At 43.3% G+C, this 18,518-nt stretch overlaps 1 protein-coding gene and 1 pseudogene across 1 annotated transcript in view; one reads left to right on the plus strand and one right to left on the minus strand.

The window, feature by feature from the left end:
* LOC105863751 (kinesin-like protein KIF28P) overlaps positions 1 to 18,518 on the minus strand; it is a 56,040-nt gene that overhangs the window by 18,785 nt on the left and 18,737 nt on the right. Inside the window, exons 4-8 of the mRNA XM_012751205.2 lie at positions 13,143 to 13,178; positions 12,066 to 12,290; positions 10,281 to 10,435; positions 3,216 to 3,327; positions 1,376 to 1,443 (exon numbers count right to left, since the gene is read on the minus strand). Of these exons, the coding sequence (XP_012606659.2) occupies positions 1,376 to 1,443; positions 3,216 to 3,327; positions 10,281 to 10,435; positions 12,066 to 12,290; positions 13,143 to 13,178 (596 nt within the window). The remainder of the gene's footprint in view (positions 1 to 1,375; positions 1,444 to 3,215; positions 3,328 to 10,280; positions 10,436 to 12,065; positions 12,291 to 13,142; positions 13,179 to 18,518) is intronic.
* Positions 14,970 to 15,551, plus strand: LOC105863758 (large ribosomal subunit protein uL13 pseudogene; annotated as a pseudogene).

Here is an 18,518-nt window from a genome sequence, read left to right on the forward strand (position 1 = left end):
CAGATCTCAAACAGCCCAGAGGAGCCTTTCACCGCCCCATGGGTGACTCGCATCCACCATGCCCGGTTCCACTAAACCCTTAAGACCAAAGTGACTGCAATAACCTACACAGTTCAAATAAATGTGTGCAGCTCAGCCAGGGCCAGGACTCAGCCCCTGCTGCGCCTGGGGCCTGTTGGCACTCAGCCAGTTGGGCCGACTGGTTCGTTCAAGCATCTGTCTGTCCAGTCACTGCTGCTGCAACAACTCCAATCCTGGCGCCGGCAGCGACTGCTCCGCCATGTGCACCAGCCTGGAAGGGCCTTAGAGATTGTCTAGGTTGCTCCCAGGGTCACCAGGGAAAACATGGGGCTCTCCCAATATTGCACAGGACATACCCTAAAACATTACTTGTTTTTTATCTGAAATTCAGATTAACTGAGTATCTTGTCTTCTTATTTGCTAAATCTGGTTGCCTTATTCCGTTCACTTCACATAGGGGAGATTGACTCAGAGTCTACAAGCCTGGCCCATGGTATCATTTTTTCTCTTTCTTACACATCACACAGTTTTCTCTCATGGAAAAACCACTAGCAACAGATTTACATCTAGTAAGTAGGGAGGAAACAAACACTTTAGATACTGCTAAAATGACCTAAAGATCTGCGCCTATGTCACAGGTGCTGGAAGAAAATGTCTAATGGTATGAAATGGTCTTGAAGCTGTGCAGTGGGAGTGAGAAGGGACGTATCTGTCACCGGCGTGCAAGGGCTCCCTCGCCGAGGACAGGGCCCGAGGAGAGAGCAGAAGGGGAGGCAGTTGCGTCACAGCCCTGGTTTTCAAGCACCACCGTCTGCCAAGCAGAGCTCTGCCAAGGCTGTGAATCAGGAACCCCGTTCAGTGAACGAGGTGACAGAGCATTAGAGGCGCGGTGTCTCGCCCGGGGTCACGCAGCTTCTAGGGCCAGAGTCTGTCTGACCGGCAAGTCCACAGATCTGACAAGTGGCATATCAGGGCTGGCAAGTGTCTCATTTCACATGCCACCTCCAGCTCCCAGAACGCAGGGCTGAGAACCCCAAGCTCCCATCTGCACCCTATGGGACAGTGGCGGTGATTCTGTCTGGGAAATGGGCATAGAGGCAGCAGCATGTGGGAAAGTTCCAACCCAGGGCCAGAGACTGCCCCCCGCGCCCCTCTTCCTTCTTAAAAGGTCGGGAGCAGCAGGCCAGGAATGCTCTGCAGGGACCTGCCTTGAGAAGCAGGGATGTGGCTCAGTGACAGCCTCTGGCCAGTGCCGGCTACAGGCGGGCCAGACCCTCAGGCGTGAGAATACTAGAAGAGTCTGCCAGACCTAGAACTTAGAACCGCTATGGATAATAAATATTCATAAACGTACCTTTCAGCATATCTTAATGTTGATAACGTTTCCTCGTAGCAGATGTCAGCTGGACTTATGGCGGCTATCTGTAAAAACAGCCCTTTCAGATTTTGTTTTTACAGAGGGGTTTCTTGTTGTAATTAAAACAGCTAATACTCATAGAGCAGTCTTACATCTTATGATTCATGGTATTGTTCAAACTTTACAACTTAGAAAACTAAGCTTAGAGAAAAGTAATATGCCCAAGTTTGCCCACACAATAACCTACGGAGCTGGGGCTTGAACCAGCCCTGCCTAACTCTAATCCCTGTACTGCCAACCTCAGTGTGAGGCACCCTCGGGATTGAGTCCTCAGCGGGCTTTCCCAGGGATTGGAGCGAGTGTTGGCGGGAGTGTTAGCATCGCAGAGACCGATGCAACGTGCTCATTCCCAGGTGGCCACTGGTATGGCTTCAAGTCTGGCTACTGACTTTGGACCAATTGTTCCAGAATCCGGAAAGCAAACTTTTCAAATCAGAAACAGACTGTTGGATGACTTGGAGCTGGGCAGGATTCCTGAGGGTGACCAGGGGAGGTGACGTGGCAACTGCCCATATAAAGCCTGTGGACCAGGAGGCTCAGGGCATTGATAGCTTAGGCAATAATTATTTATAGTTTAACTTTCCAGCTTTTAATGCTTGTTCATTTATATTGCCTCATTTAATCATCATAGAAATATTTTCAAGTGGATACTATCTTTACTTTAGAAATGACGAAGATGAGGTTTTAAGGTATCTGTGCTGAAGCTGGGACTGGTGCTGTAGAGACCTGGCCTCGTGACTGGGCCTGGCGGAGCCTCTGTTGCATTTCTTTCCTGAGGTGGCCAGTCGCCCCCACCTGCTCCCCGCCACGTCTGTGTTTGCTGGCGCGCTGTGCTGCCTTCAGTAGCCCCCGTCAGGTCTTACGGATCAGGGGTCACCTGTGGTCTCGGGGACTGTGCACACGTGCTAAGACCGTCAGGGTTCACTGTGCATTCCGACGTCAGGAGGGCATCTTTGCCTTCTTTTATTCCAGGTTCTTGGGGAATATTGCGTTGTGGCCCACAGGTAACTGACAACCCAAAAAACTTTAAAATGAAATATTTAAAAATAGGCAAGATTTTGCCAAATGTTTAGAGGCAAAAAAAATAAAATTAAATTTAAAAAAAATAGGCAAGATTAAATGACTAAGAGCAAGGACGTGTTTTCCTGTGAATTCTGGAGAGAGGTGCACAGGTGACGGGGCCCTGCAGGGAGCATTTCCCTCCTAACCAGGACAGCAGACTGGAGCCAGGGCAGGGCCGGGGCGGGGCTCGCCCAGCTCGGCCCTCCCTGCGCGCAGCTAAAGCCCAGGCGCGGCGCCCTGCTCTTAGCACAGCCCCTGCTGCGCCCACTTGGCAAACGTTGAAAATGAGAGTCCAGCGTCTTTGCTGAGAGGACACGATTCAGCTGCTCCCCAGGCTGAACCTCTGCCTGTCCCTACCACACTCACACTGTTTTGCCGCCTCGCCATGGTGTGACTGCTCATTTACAATAACGTGACATTGGGAGTGTTATTTTTTAAATGGTGCTTGTTTTTTTCTGATAATAAAAGTAATATATATTCCTTGTAGAGAATCTGAAAACTACAGAAAAGAATAAGTAAAAAAATTAGAACTATAGAAACATTATTTGAACATTGTAACAGAAAGAGCACCAGGAATCCAGAGATAATATGCAAGAACATGCTACGGCAAAAGCGCTATATTACGAGTGTATTAAGAATAATTTTAATCACAATAACAAAAATAACAGTACTGATAGCTCGGTCAGTCTGAAATGTTGTAAGAATGTCACTTTACCAAGGCAGTCCTGCTGTTGCCACCCAGAGCTGACTGGAGCAGTTTGGTCAGGACCGAATCTCTGTAGGGAACGTGCAAGACTCTCTTCCCCATGGCTGCATCGGCCAGAGCGCTGGATGAAAAAGAAAATACAAAACAACAAATTAAAAGAGTGCATCAAGAAACCTTACCATTACATAGAATATGTACAAGAAAAACGAACACCAAAAAATGCAAAAAACAAATAAAAATTTTAAAAAAGAAGAAATATGCCTCCCCGGGATAAGTTGAAAACAGCTCTCAAATCCCGTTTGCTCCCCCCCCACCTGATGATAATACCCCCTAGCAGAGACTGGGTGCGAAGACTGAAGCAAGACAGCTAACCGCGGGCCACCGACTCCCCCTGCAAAATCAGGTCCGAGAGACGTTGCAGAGCGGGGAAGCCGGATCCGAGGGAGCCGGCCGAGATGCAGACTGCGGCGCATCGGCGTGCAGAAGGGGCTGCGGTCCGGGAAGGGAGGCAGTGCTGGCCCAAGGGAGGGGGAAGCAGGGAGGATCTCGTCTGTCAGAAATTACAATCGCAAGCAGAGGAAAGACATCTATAATGTTCATCTGGCAGATTTGGAAAAGAAACAGCGATCTTTTAGAAAAGAAGAAATACAATCATTGAAATTAGAAACACCACAGATAGGTTTAACAGCAAATTGGACAGCAGAATTAGGGAATTAGATAGTTCAGAAGGAATTATCCAGATTGCAGCCCAGAAAAGTGAGAAAGGTTAAAAGACACAGAGAACAGAGTTAGAAGGTCCAAGCAGTCGAAGTCCTAGAAAAGAAGAAGGAAAAAATTGGGCAGAGGCGACATGTAAGAAATAATGGCTGAGAATTTTCCAGAACTGATGAAAATCACTAATCCACACAGCTATGAAGGCCAAGGAATTCCAAGGAGGATAAATAGAAATAAGTTAACACTCAAAAACATAGTGAAATTGGGCAACACCAAAAACAAAGAGAGGGGCTTAAAGCAGCCAGGAGAAAAGATTATTGTCAAGGAAACAGAAACTGGCCAGGCGCTGTGGCTCACGCCTGTGATCCTAGCACTCTGGGAGGCCGAGGTGGGAGAAGTGCTTGAGCTCGGGAGTTTGAGACCAGCATGAGCAAGAGTGAGACCCCACCTCTATTAAAAATAGAAAGAACTTAGCTGGAAACTAAAAATACATGGAAAAAATTAGCTGGGCACACTCCTGTAGTCCCAGCTACTTGGGAGGCTGAGGCAGAAGGATCGCTTGAGCCCAGGAGTTGGAAGTTGCTCTGAGCTAGGCTGATGCCACAGCACTCTAGCCCTGGCAACAAAGTGAGACTCTGTCTCAAAAAAAATAAAAAAAAAAAGAAAACAGAAACTGAGTTTGCCTTCAGCAGGTCATCACTAAAGGAATTCCAGAGTATGCTTCAACCAGAAGGAAACTAATCATGGATAGCAGCTCTGAGGTACAAGAATGAATAAATTCTTTAAAAAATGTGAATGAATACTGTGTAAAATAGTATTAATAATATGTCTTTTGGTGTTAAAGAAGAATAGCATTGAACTACCTGACAATTACATGTGTAGGATGGAAATCTCACATTATTCAGGAGGAGGATAAATTATTATATTTAGACTTTGACCACGGATTAAAAACTAAGAAACAGAGTCAAGCCTATATTGAATTTTGATATATGACAGAGGTGGCATAGAAGATCACTGGGAAAGGAGGGACTATTCAACAAACAGAACTGGGAAACTTGGAAATCTATAAGGAAAAAGAATGAAAAAAATGCCTACCTAACACTACACAAAAGAAATAAACTTCAAATGGGTAGGAACTTACATGTAATACAGGCAGATATCTTTCTGACTCTAATTTTGTTAGGACACAAGAAAACAAAACAAACCACAACCATAAACTCTGCTCAATAGACCCCTTAAGGCAAAAAGACAAGCTACTAACTGGGAAAAGATATTTACACTATAAGTGGCTGAGAAAAGAATAACAAAAAATATGTGAAGAATGCCTATGAATCAATAAAGATGATACATATATAGAAAATGGAAAAACATAAGAACAGGCATTTCAAGAGGAAACGTATTGCTAACAAATATATCAAGAGATGCTTAAACTTGTTCATAACCAGAAATATCAAGACCATAGTAAAATTCATTTATTTATACCAATTTAATTGGTAAATATCACAAAATTTAAGAATACCAAGTCTTAGAAAAGATGTGGATCAATGTGATAACTTATACATTTCTGCTGGGAATATAAACTGGTCCAACCACTTTGGAAAACAATTTATCATCATCTTGCAAAATTAGTTATCCACATATTTTATAACCCAACAGTTTCAGTTCTTTGTCTATACTCAAACTTAAATATAGTTATGTGCAGCATAATGACATTTTGGTCGATAATGCACCACATACACAACTGTATTTCTACTGTACTTTTGCTACATTTAGATATGTTTAGATAAACAAATAGCACTGTGTTATAATTGCCTGCAATATCAGTATAGTAACATGCTGTATAGGTTTGTAGCCTAGCAGCAATAGGCCATGCCACATGGCCTATGTGTGTAGTAGACTATACCATCTAGGTTTGTGTAAGTCACTCTATGATATTTGCACAATGATGCAATCACTTAACTTACATAGATATACACATATACAAACATTCATGGAGTTGGACATTAATGATTTGTGCACTTTAATTTATACTTTAATAGGAAAGTTTTAAAAAGTCAGTCCCAGAAGACATTATAGTACTTTACTCTTTTTATAAAGTTCCAAAATGAGTGCCACTAAATAATATTCACATGTGATAAAACAGGAAAGGAGGAAGGAGGGGGGCAGTAGAGAGAACATAAAATTCAGGACGGTAGTTACCTCCCAGGGGAGGACAGGGGAGGAATACCCACCAATTCTTGGTTTGGGTGGTGGTTTTATTAGGGTTATTTAAAAATTAATTAGTTTAACATCTAACCTGTAAGGATGCCATTAGACTAAAGGTAAAGGGGTGGAGACAATATTTCAAGCAAACGGAAGCCAAAAGAAAACTGGCGTGGTGGTGCTGATTACAGATAACTTAGTCTTTAAATCAACAAAAGTAATAAAAGACAAAGAAGGTCACTATATAATGGTGAAGGGTACATTTCAACAAGAAGACATAACAATTCTAAATATATATGCACCCAACCTTGGTGCACCCAGATTCATAAATCAAACTCTACTAGATCTAAACAAATGGATAAACAACAACACCATAATAGTCAGAGACTTTAACACCCCACTGACAGCACAGGACAGATCCTCCAAACAGAAAATCAACAAAGAAATAATGGACTTAAACAGAACTCTAGGCCAAATGGGCCTGACTGACATTTACAGGACATTCTACCCCCAAACCACTGAATATACATTCTTCTCATCAGTTCATGGGTCATTCTCTAAGATTGACCATATCCTAGGACACAAAGAACGTCTCAAACAATTAAAAAAAATAGAAATTATACCATGTATCTTTTCAGACCACAATGGAATAAAGGTAGAAATCAATCCTAACAGCAGTCCTCATTTCTACACAAAGTCATTCTGCTGAATGATCACTTCATAAATGAGGAAATCAAGATGCAAATCAAAAGATTCTTTGAATTAAACAACAAAGGTGACACAAGTTACCAAAACCTGTGGAACACAGCTAAAGGAGTCCTGAGAAGAAAGTTTATTTCCATAAATGCCTATATCCAAAGGTCAAAAAGATCACAAATAGACAACCTAATGAATCGTCTCAAAGAGCTGGAAAAAGAAGAACAGACCAACCCCAACCCCAGCAGAAGAAGTGAAATCATTTAGACCAAATGAGAACTAAATGAAATTGACAACAGGGAAACTATATGGAGGAATAATGAAACAAAAAGTTGGTTCTTTGAAAAAATAAACAAAACTGACATACCATTGGCTATACTAACAAAAAGCAGAAAAGAAAAATCTCTAATAAGCTCCATCAGGAACAATAAAGGAGAAATTACAATGGATGACACGGAGATACAAGATATAATTTATGAATACTACAAAAACCTCTATGCACACAAACTGGAAAATATGGAGGAAATGGACAATTTCTTAGAAACACACAGCCTCCCTAGGCTCACCCAGGAAAAAATAGAATTCCCCAACAGACCAATATCAACTACTGAAATTGAAACAGCAATAAAAAACCTTCCTAAAAAGAAAAGTCCTGGACAAGATGGTTTCACACCCGAATTTTACCACACCTACAAAGAAGAACTGGTGCCTATCCTGCAGAAATTATTCCATAACATCGAGAAGGATGGAATTCTCCCCAACACATTTTATGAAGCGAACATAACCCTGATACCAAAACCAGGAAAGGATGCAACAAAAAAAGAAAACTACAGACCAATATCCCTTATGAATGTAGATGCAAAAATTCTCAACAAAATCCAAGCAGTCGAATCCAGGTGCTTGTCAAGAAAATAATCCATCACAACCAAGTGGGCTTCATCCCAGGGATGCAGGGATGGTTCAACATACACAAATCTATAAATGTAATTCACCATATAAACAGAAGCAAAAACAAAGAACATACGAGCCGCTCAATAGATGCAAAGAAAGCATTTGACAAAATTCAACACCCTTTTATGATAAGAACACTCAACAAAATAGGCATAGAAGGGGCTTACCTAAAAGTGACACAAGCCATATATGGCAAACCCGCAGTGAATATCATACTGAATGGGGAAAAATTGAAAGCATTCCCACTTAGAACTGGAACAAGACAAGGTTGCCCACTATCTCCACTTCTATTCAACATAGTGCTGGAAGTCCTCGCTACAGCAATCAGACAAGAGAGTGGAATTAAGGGCGTCCAAATGGGAGCAGAAGAGATCAAACTCTCACTCTTTGCTAATGACATGATCTTATACCTAGAAAACCCCAAGGATTCACCCATGAGACTCCTTGATCTGATAAATGAATTTGATAAAGTCTCAGGATACAGAATCAATACACAGAAATCAGAGGCATTCATATATGCCAACAACAGTCAAAGTGAGAACCAAATCAAAGACTCAATTCCCTTCAAAATAGCAACAAAGAATAAAGTACCTAGGAATATATTTAACTAAGGAGGTAAAAGACCTCTACAAGGAGAACTATGAAACACTGAATAAGGAAATAGCAGAGGACGTAAACAGATGGAAGAATGGGTCATGGGTCGGCAGAATCAACATTGTTAAAATGTCTATACTACCCAAAGTGACCTACAGAGTCAATGCAATCCCTATCAAAATACAACCATCATTTTTCACAGATATAGAAAAAATAATTTTACACTTTGTATGGAACCAGAGAAGACCCCATATAGCAAAATCAATCCTAGGCAATAAAAACAAAATAGGAGGTATCAATTTACCAGACTTCAAACTATACAAGGCTATATTCATTAAAACAGCTTGGGACTGGCACAAGAACAGGGACATTGACCAGTGGAACAGAACAGAGTACTCAGATATAAAACCATCCTCATATAGCCAACTAATCTTCGACAAAGCAGACAAAAACACACACTGGAGAAAAGAATCCTTATTCAATAAATGGTGCTGGGAAAACTGGATAGACACATGTAGAAGACTGAAACAGGAACCACACCTTTCACCTCTCATGAAATCAATTCGTGCTGGGTAACAGACTTGAACATTAGGTGTGAAACTATTAGAATTCTAGAGGAAAACCTTGGAAGTACTCTTCTAGACATTGGCCTAGGCGAAGAAGACTCCAAGGCAATCCCAACAGCAACAAAAATAAACAAATGGGACCTGATCAAATTTAAAAACTTCCACACAGCCACAGAAACTGTCAAGAGAGCAAACAGACAACCCACAGAATGGGAGAAAATTTTTGCAAGCTACACATCTGATAAAGGGCTGATAACTAGAATTTATTTAGAACTCAGGAAAATCAGCAAGAAAAAAATCAAACAACCCTATCAAAAAATGGGCAAAGGACATGAACAGAAACTTCTCAAAAGAAGACAGAATAATGGCCAACAAATATGAAAAAATGCTCAACATCTCTAATCATCAGAGAAATGCAAATCTAAACCACAATGAGATATCACTTTACTCCAGTGAGAATGGCATCTATCAAAAAGTCCCCAAACAACAAATGCTGGGATGGATGTGGAGAGAGAGGAACACTCCTACACTGCTGGTGGGACTGCAAACTAGTTCAACCTCTGTGGAAAGCATTATGGAGATTCCTCAAAGCAATACAAGTAGATCTACCATTTGATCCAGCAATTCCACTACTGGGCATCTACCCAAAATATCAAAAGTCACTTTATGAAAAAGACACCTGCACTTGAATGTTTATAGCAGCACAATTCACAATTGCAAAGCTGTGGAAACGACCCAAGTGTCCATCAATTCATGAGTGGATTAATAAAATGTGGTATATGTATACCATGGAGTACTACTCAGCTTTAAGAAACAATGGTGATATAGCACCTCTCATATATTCCTGGATGGAGCTGGATGGAACCCATTCTACTAAGTGAAGTATCTCAAGAATGGAAAAACAAGCACCACATGTACTCACCAGCAAATTGGTATTAATGGATCAACACCTAAGTGGACATAGAGGAGTAACATTTATTGGGTGTTGGGAGGGTGGGAGGGGGGAGGAGGGGATGGGTATATACAACCACAACGAGTAAGATGTGCAACAGTTGGGGGATGGACACGCTTGAAACTCTTACTCGAGGGGGGAGGGGGGCATGGGCAATATATGTAACCTTAACACTTGTACCCCCATAATACGCTAAAATAAAAAAAAATAAAAATAATAATAATAAAATAAAATAAGAATTGAAAAAAATAAATAAAAATTAATTAGTTTAAAATATATAGTAGGGCCAGGAATAAGCCAAGGATGGCAGTGGATCATAAACTAAAGGTTATAATTAATCTAATTTTTAATATTTGAGGTCATTTTTATGGCATACATACCTGACTGATGATTATTTACCTGATAACATTTCCCAAATTGGTTAAACTTAAGTTAACTCGTGATCCTTCCCTCAATCTGTCTCCTTCGGATCCTGAAGATTTCTGCCTTTCACTTCCTGCTAGATCCACCAAATTAATACTGGATTGTTTGGTGAGGTCTCGGTCTGGGAAAAGCTGCAGAAAAGCACCACAGGTCACCCTGCGTGACTGGGGAGGTGGCAGGCAGCACATAAAGTCACTCCAGTTTGCATGTTCAAATGGTTCTTCTAATTACATTTCTGACTCAAAAAAGACAGTAAACTCTACAGTGTAAAATGCCATCTTCTTTACAATGACATTTTACAAAAATGCATTAGCAGACCCATCAAGTTTCCCCTTCCCGATTCTGCAAAGCTCTTTTCCAATGAAATATGAAATGCCAGTTATTGCTCCTGCATTTCTATGGCTAATAAACTTTTAAAATATAAGGTACTGTGAAATGTGCAACATAAGTAACAATTCAGGATTGTGTGGTCCTGTAGTGGAAAGAACACGAGTTTTAGAATCTTACGGACCCCCTTGCTGGCTATGCGACTACAAATGACTTGATTTTTCAGAGTTTCAGCTTTCTCCGTTGTAAATGGTGACAGGAACACACTGTCGAGATGTGATGAAAGTTAAAGATAAAAGATGTAATGACTCTAACACATGCCTGGCACGCAGTCTCAGGTGTTAACATTACTGCTGACCCCAGTAGACAGGGTATGGTACTAAATCTCTTCACTCCAGTTGATTTCCTGTCTGCTCCTAAAATATTCAGTTAAAAAAATTAGAAGGGCAAACCATATATAATGTTTATGAATTTTACTAACAATGTAAAGCCAGGTGAATGGCACTTAAAAGTTTACAAAGCTCTTTAAAATCCAGCATCTTAAAAAAAAAAATGCAGTGTATTATTGAAGCCTCCTTTTACAGATGAGGAAGCTCAGACTCAGGGAGATAAAGTTATTTCCCAAAGTTTTAGAGCTGGTAAACATGACATCAGACTTAAATCCAGTCCAGTGTTTTCCCACCATTCTTGGTTATAGTGGGATAATTTTTATTGATTGCTATTCTATTACTAGTTCTATGACTTAGAGGACAGAAGCAGTAAGATCACAGCTAACTATAACATTTACCCAGGACTTGTGAACAGGCATTTCTAGATCACACTGGTGATATTGTATAGATCACTCTCTGGTATCCACCAAGGAGCATGGAGGAAAAAGTATGCTCTAGTTTATCAAAGATTCTAGGTAGTGGAATGTTATGTAGATTACCTGGTTTCAAAGAATTTATCTTGGTACATCTTCAGTATCTGGTGGTCCCCTGGGCTCGTGGATCTGAAAGGTGGTCACCGTCTTGGTGGTACACAGACCCGCTACCAATCTAATTCTCCGTGATAAACCATGGAGTCACTCTCAGACCTTCACGATTTTCTCCTTGATTAACGTGGAGTCAAAGTCCACTTCTCAGAGAATGGAATTTGAGGGAGAACAGCCTTTAGTCCTGTGGGCACTTTGGGGACATGGTAGCCCATACTGCCACGCTAGTATTAGCTGGGGCGTGAATGTTGAGGTAGGAAGGGGGCAGAAAAAGTGCATGTGCTTCACTTTTTCCTGCTTCTGCCCCTATACTCCATGGTTGGAAGAGCCATCTGAATTCATAGGTCAAATCTGCAAGGATTCCATAATCCCCACCAGCCCATTATGCCATCATGTGGAAGGAACCTTCTGCAGACCAGCCTGTCAGGACATCAGGACAGTGGCATTCACCTGGATCTCACCTGCTTGAACTGAATGGTGATGACCATGTGGGACCGGCTGCTGCTGACATTCATGTTGGTGGAAGCTGTGGTCCTTATTTTTGTTCCTTGTTCCATCAGCCTTTCAATTTGTGCGTAGTTCTCACAAGGCACTGACGTCAGACCTTCCACGTAAAAGCCCCGCTGCTGATCTTCCCTTACTTTGAGCCCACCAGGTTTTTTGATTCCAGACAGCAAATCTCTAATCTGTGGAAAAAAGAGTAAATAACGTAAACTTCAAGAAGGCAGGGAATTTTGCTTACCTCGTTGCTGCTGTATCTCTGCCTACAACGTAGCAGGTGTTCAATAACTATTCATTGGATGAATAAATAGTACATTTCTATAGGGACTCCATAATTCAGCTAAGTAAGAAGTAGGGAAATAGCAAGAAAAAAGATAGAGAATCCTGTTGGAATTATTGACAGAAGCATATTTAAAATGTTTTAAAACTTATTTTTAGAAATGCAGTTTTATTGTTTTCAGATACGTATCTAGAGCTCTCCAATAAGATTGAATTCCCCATGGGTGGGGTCCTGCCGTTTTCCTGTAGATCCCAGCACTGACACACAGCATTCGAATGCTTGTTGAGCGCATGGTGTGACTGGAGCTAGGCTAACAAGCCATGTTTAACGCACTGCATGTTGGAGACTAGGGAAACTGCTCTCATAGCATGGTAAAGCATTTGAGTCGTATCCACAGTTGTCTGCCTATAAAATAGGTACTGCAAAGCTTTTGTGCTTGAACACATTGTTCTCTTGTTAACATAAATATTCTCCTACAATCTTGTTAACTCTTATTTCATTAGCAACTCTTTTGTGGATAATATGAAAATAAACCATCCTAGCCTCTTTCTGAATTATCACAAATTTTGTATTGCAAAGTAACAAAGTGGCCAAAACATAGAGTGTAGAGATAGGGGACATAAGATGAAGCTGGAGAGGTAGGTACGGCTGATGGTCAAGGCCAGGGCAAAGTAGGAGAGGTGACTGGGAGTCCCTGATGTTTATTAAGCAGCAGAGTCATTCAAACTTGAGTGTCAGAAAATAAAATCTCTGTTACCTGTTCATTGTAAATTTCCAGCATACTGAATGTAACCTGTATAGAGAAGGACATGAAGTGAATATTCTCTTGAAACAGTCACCTTTGAAAAAACAGTGACATGGAAACAACATAAACGTCAATAAAGGGAAAAGCTAATATTAAATATAGTACAGATCTATTTTAACATGCAATATGAGGTTCTCAAGTAATTTTAATGATGAGGGGGAAGTTCTTAATATAAATTAGATAGGCCGGGCATGGTGGCTCACGCCTGTAATCCTAGCACTCTGGGAGGCCGAAGTGGGTGGATCGCTTGAGGTCAGGAGTTCGAAACCAGCCTGAGCAAGACCACGCCTCTACTAAAAATAGAAAGAAATTAATTGGCCAACTAAAAATATATATACAAAAAATTAGCCGGGCATGGTGTCACATGCCTGTAGTCCCAGCTACTCGGGAGGCTGAGGCAGGAGGATCACTTGAGCCCAGGAGTTTGAGGTTGCTGTGAGCTAGGCTGACACCATAGCACTCACTCTAGCCTGGGCACAAAGTGAAACTCTGTCTCAAAAAAAAAAAAAATATATATATATATATATATATATAAATTAGATATAAAAAAAAGTGTGTGTGTGTGTGTGTGTGTGTGAGTGTTTTAGTCTCAATTGGGAACAGAAAAAGGTGATTCTTCAATGCTCACACCCCAATCTGAACATATGTAGAAGAAAAGAGTGGTCTTTATTGTGCTTTTGGAATATTGCTAGCCAAGCTGACACCTCTTAAGCAGGATTTGGAGGATCTGAATGGCTTTATTCTACAGAAAAGGCTTTAAGATACTGACATTTTGCCATTTTCCACCCATAAAAATCCTGGCTTTTCTGTGATGAGTCTTGCCAGTTGAGCCTCGTGGCCATAGAGCTTCCTACTAGTTTCAGAGCGTCTCATGTTTAAAAATGAACAAATGGACAAGGATTAGCAGATAAGGAAGGCCTGCAATATAAATGAGACCAAAACAAACAAGTAGAAAAAAGGAACTCAACTCAGAGAAAACTGACCATGTAGAGAATAAAAGAAAACATTTTTTGTTTTTTTTTGGAGACAGATCTCCCTCTGTTGCCTGGGCTAGAGTGAGTGCCATGGCATCAGCCTAGCTCACAGCAACCTCAAACTCCTGAGCTCAAGCAATCCTTCTGCCTCAGCCTCCCACATAGCTGGGACTAGAGGCATGTGCCACTGTGCCCGGGTAATTTTTTTCCTATTTTTTTTTAGTTGCTTGGCAAATTTATAGTAGAGACGGGGTCTCGCTCTTGCTCATGCTGGTCTCCAACTCCTGAGCTCAAGCAATCCTCCCGCCTCGGCCTTCCGGAGTGCTAGAATTACAGGCGTGAGCCACTGCGCCCTGCCGAAAGAAAACATTTTTAAAAGCTCTATAATTAATAGCCCCAGAAAGATAAATAATTATATCTATGAAAGAACAGGATGCTATTAAAAAGGAACAAAGCGTAAGAAGAAGTTTTTATAAATTAAATTTATCAATGAAAGCCAAAATAAAAATGTAGAAGAGTCATAAAATACAGTTGAGGGAATCCTCTAAAATGCAGAATAAGAAGAGCAAGAAATGGAAAATAGGTGATAAAAGATAATAAAATTAAAACATATTTGTACAAGAGATTCAAAATCCAATTAGTAGAAGTTCTAGAAAAAGCAGAAGAAACAGAGGGGAGAAACTTCAAAGAGCTAAAACCAGAAATACCCTTTCTTCCCAGGCGGCCGCCAAGGGTGGTGGAGGGGCAGGTCTTGGTGCTTGATGGCTGAGGCCATCTCCTGGGCCACGTGGCAGCCATTGTGGGCCCGAAGGTAGTGGTTGTGTGCTGTGAGGGCATCAATATTTCTGGCAATTTCTATAGAAACAAGCTAAAGTACCTGGCCTTCCTCCGCAAACGGATGAACGCCAACCCTTCCCGGGGCCCTACCATTTCCGGGCCCCAGCCGCATTTTCTGGCGGACGGTGCGAGGCATGCTGCCCCACAGGACTAAGCGAGGCCAGGCTGCCCTGGACCGCCTCGAGGTGTTTGATGGGATCCCACCGCCCCATGACAAGAAAAAGCGGGTGGTGGTTCCTGCTGCCCTCAAGGTTGTGCGTCTGAAGCCTACGAGAAAGTTTGCCTACCGGGGCGTCTGGCTCACGAGGTTGGCTGGAAGTACCAGGCAGTGACAGCCACCCTGGAGGAGAAGAGGGAGGAGAAGGCCAAGATCCACTGCCGGAAGAAAGAGCAGCTCATGAGGCTACGGAAACAGGCCAGAGAGAACGTGGAGAAGAAAATTGACAAATACACAGAGGTCCTCAAGACCCATGGACTCCTGGTCTGAGCCCAATAAAGATTTTATTCCTCATGCTTGGCCTGGCCTGCCCTCCTCCATCGCCACCCTGGGATGGGGGGGACCCAGGGGCAGCAGTCCAGGTGCCACAGGCAACCTGGGGACAAGGAAAGGACCTCAGACACTGCACATCTGTAAGGTTAAATCACTCTAGGACTTGTGCAGATGTTATTTATCAACCTACTTGTTCATGAGAGTTTTAGAAAAGCTATTGAACCATCAGTTACTTAAGTTTCAATAATTGGAGGGGAGCCCTGGCTTCTGAATGGGGCATCTGGTTTAACTTCCTGCCTGGTCACATACTACACTCCACAGCTGGTAGAATGTGAGAAGACGCTTAAGGGGACAGTATGAGCTTGGTGTTGTACAAAATATTTATAGATGCACAGACTGTGGGAAGATAAGATGTATAACCAGCGGGTGACAGGCATCGCCTGCTCTTTCCCCTATATTTTATGATCCAGAAATAAATAGATTGCTTCCAAAGAAAAAAATAATAAAACTAGAAATACCATTTAATCCAGAAAAAGCACTATTAGACATCTGCCCCAAAGAGCAATAGACATTCTGTAATACATCTGCACCCGAATGTTTATGGCAGCACAATTCACTATTGCAAGGATGTGGAAAACAACCCAAGTGCCCGTCAATTCATGAGTGGATTATTAAAATTTGGTATATGTATACAATGGAATATTACTCAATTATAAGAAATGACAGTGATCTAGCACCTTTTATATTTTACTGGATTGAGCTTAAGCCCATTATCCGAAGTGAGGTGACACAGTAGCGGAAGAATAGGCTCCGCTTGTACTCGCCATCAAATGGGTACTGACTGATTTCCCCTACGGTGCTCACATGGTAGTAATATTCTCCATGGATAAGGGGGTTGGGCAAGGTAAACTGACAACTAAAGGACACGGTGACTAACAACTAAAGGACATTGTAGAGGGGAAGGGCATGCTTCTTACCCTTGCTTAGGTGAGGCAAAGACATAAAATGTAACCAAAAATTCTGGCACTCTGGGAGGCTGAGGCGGGCGGGTCGTTTGAGCTCAGAAGTTCAGACCAGGCCTCCTCGCAAGCGACCCGTGAGGGAGGGCGCGCCTCTTCACTCGCTCAGCTTTCCTTGACTGTTTTGGGTCTGGCTCCCTGGTTGATTTGAGCCAGAAGCACCACAGATAATTAGAAAACCATGGAAGCTACCCTGTATTGGTGGAGTATACACTGGAAGATTGCATCCAGGTGTGAGCAAGAAGAAACTCCTTTCTACTCTTGGGTCCTCAAAGTGTAGCTGAGAGGAAGGCTGTTTCTCGCACCCATTCTCCCGTTCCAGGAACAGAACCTCAGTTGTGAAAAAAGACAGATTCCAGAAGAGATTAGAAGAAAGAAGCAAGCACGAGCATACATCGGACGAGGGTCGGAAGGAGGGGTACCTGAGACCACGGGAGACTCCACAGGAAGAGGCTGCGGAGGAGAACTGGAAGCGAGACCTACCGAAAGGCCCGGAGACCAGCGGCAAGGGTAGGTGGAGCGTTAGCTCTCCTCTCCCTTGCATCTCGGACTGCTGATGGGCCCCCCAGTAGGTGTAGAGAACTGCGGACACCAGCCCAGAGACGGCCACCTCCAGCGAGCAATGAGCCTATAGCGGACGTGGCACCAGGCTCCCAACTCCCTCGGGCACCTCCGTGAGCACAGACCCGAGCGGCGCAGCAGGTGCCATATTGCCTCAGTCTCCCCTCCCCCGACACTACCCGCGGCTGCCGAGAGAGACAATACAGCCACCAGCCGGAGGCACCTCCAGGGAACGGGACTTTCCCTTTTGGAGCCCTACAGCTGACTGAAGGGAACTCAGACGGTGAGCTCCCCACCGGCCAGCCGTCCCAGGTGCTTCTGGCCTGGTGATTCCAAGAGAACAGGGCTGACCCTGAAGCTGAGAGACATTGCCCCAGCTTGGGCTCCTCGTGGGTGAATTGGGACTGGCACTCCTCTCCCTGGTAGGGTCAGGGATTGAATTCTGGGACCCAGAGGTCAGACCTGCAGACCAGATCCCGTGCACCCAGGTCTTGCACTGCCCGGGGCACAGAAGGGATATACGTGATCAGCCTACCGAGGTGTGTGTGCCTTCAGGGGCAGATCCACAAGGGGGCGGTGTGCCCAGCCCAGGTGGCATTCCTGTGCAAGGAACCTCCCCGCCGGCATCACAGCCAGGGGAGGCCCGGTGGGATGAGGTCCTGCCTGCTGGCAGAGGCCCAGGAGTAGCTGTGGAGTTGGGGAGAGTGGAAAGAAGTGAGGCCCGCACCTGACTGCGGGTCTCAGACAGCCCCACCCCTACCCGCAGACTTTCTGGCTGAGCCATGCCACTCCAGCCCCTCCCTGACAGCTTTGCCTGGAAGCAGAGAACAGAACTTTGACCCCTGCTAACAGCATTGGTGGTGCCTGAGGGCAGGCTTACCCAACCCAGCTCTGCCCAGATTCACTCCTAGACCAGCCCTCACTGAGGGGGAGAAAAGGACACACCTGGAAGTCCCAGGGCCCCACCGACCACCTGAGGCACTAGAGTGCCTCTCTAGAGGAACAAGAGCTGGTTACAGGACCCTAAAACAACAGTGTAGCCTGCTTCTTCCAGCAAGCGCCCCCTACTGACAGGGAGGACATTCTGTGCACCCTTTTCATGGCACCTACTGACTCATTATACAGGGTGTGGTCGAATCTCACCCACAGACACCACCTACAAGCTCAGGGACAAAACAGGGTGTGTCATTATCCAAACAAAAACCTAAAGGTAAGAGGCAACAATTAATCTAGATGGGAAGAAATCAGCGAAGGAACTCTGGAAATATGAAGATTCAAACGGAAAGCATGCCCCCAAAGAGGAACACCAGACCCTTAGAAATAGACATCAACCAAAATCAGACCACTAAAATGACAGAAGAATAATTTCAAGCATGGATCTTAAGAAAAATTCAACAACTTGCAAGAAAAACTAGATAACCAACACAAAGAAAACACAAAAAGTTTC

Source organism: Microcebus murinus, chromosome 19 (assembly GCF_040939455.1).
Source record: "Microcebus murinus isolate Inina chromosome 19, M.murinus_Inina_mat1.0, whole genome shotgun sequence".
NCBI classification, from domain to species: domain Eukaryota; kingdom Metazoa; phylum Chordata; class Mammalia; order Primates; family Cheirogaleidae; genus Microcebus; species Microcebus murinus.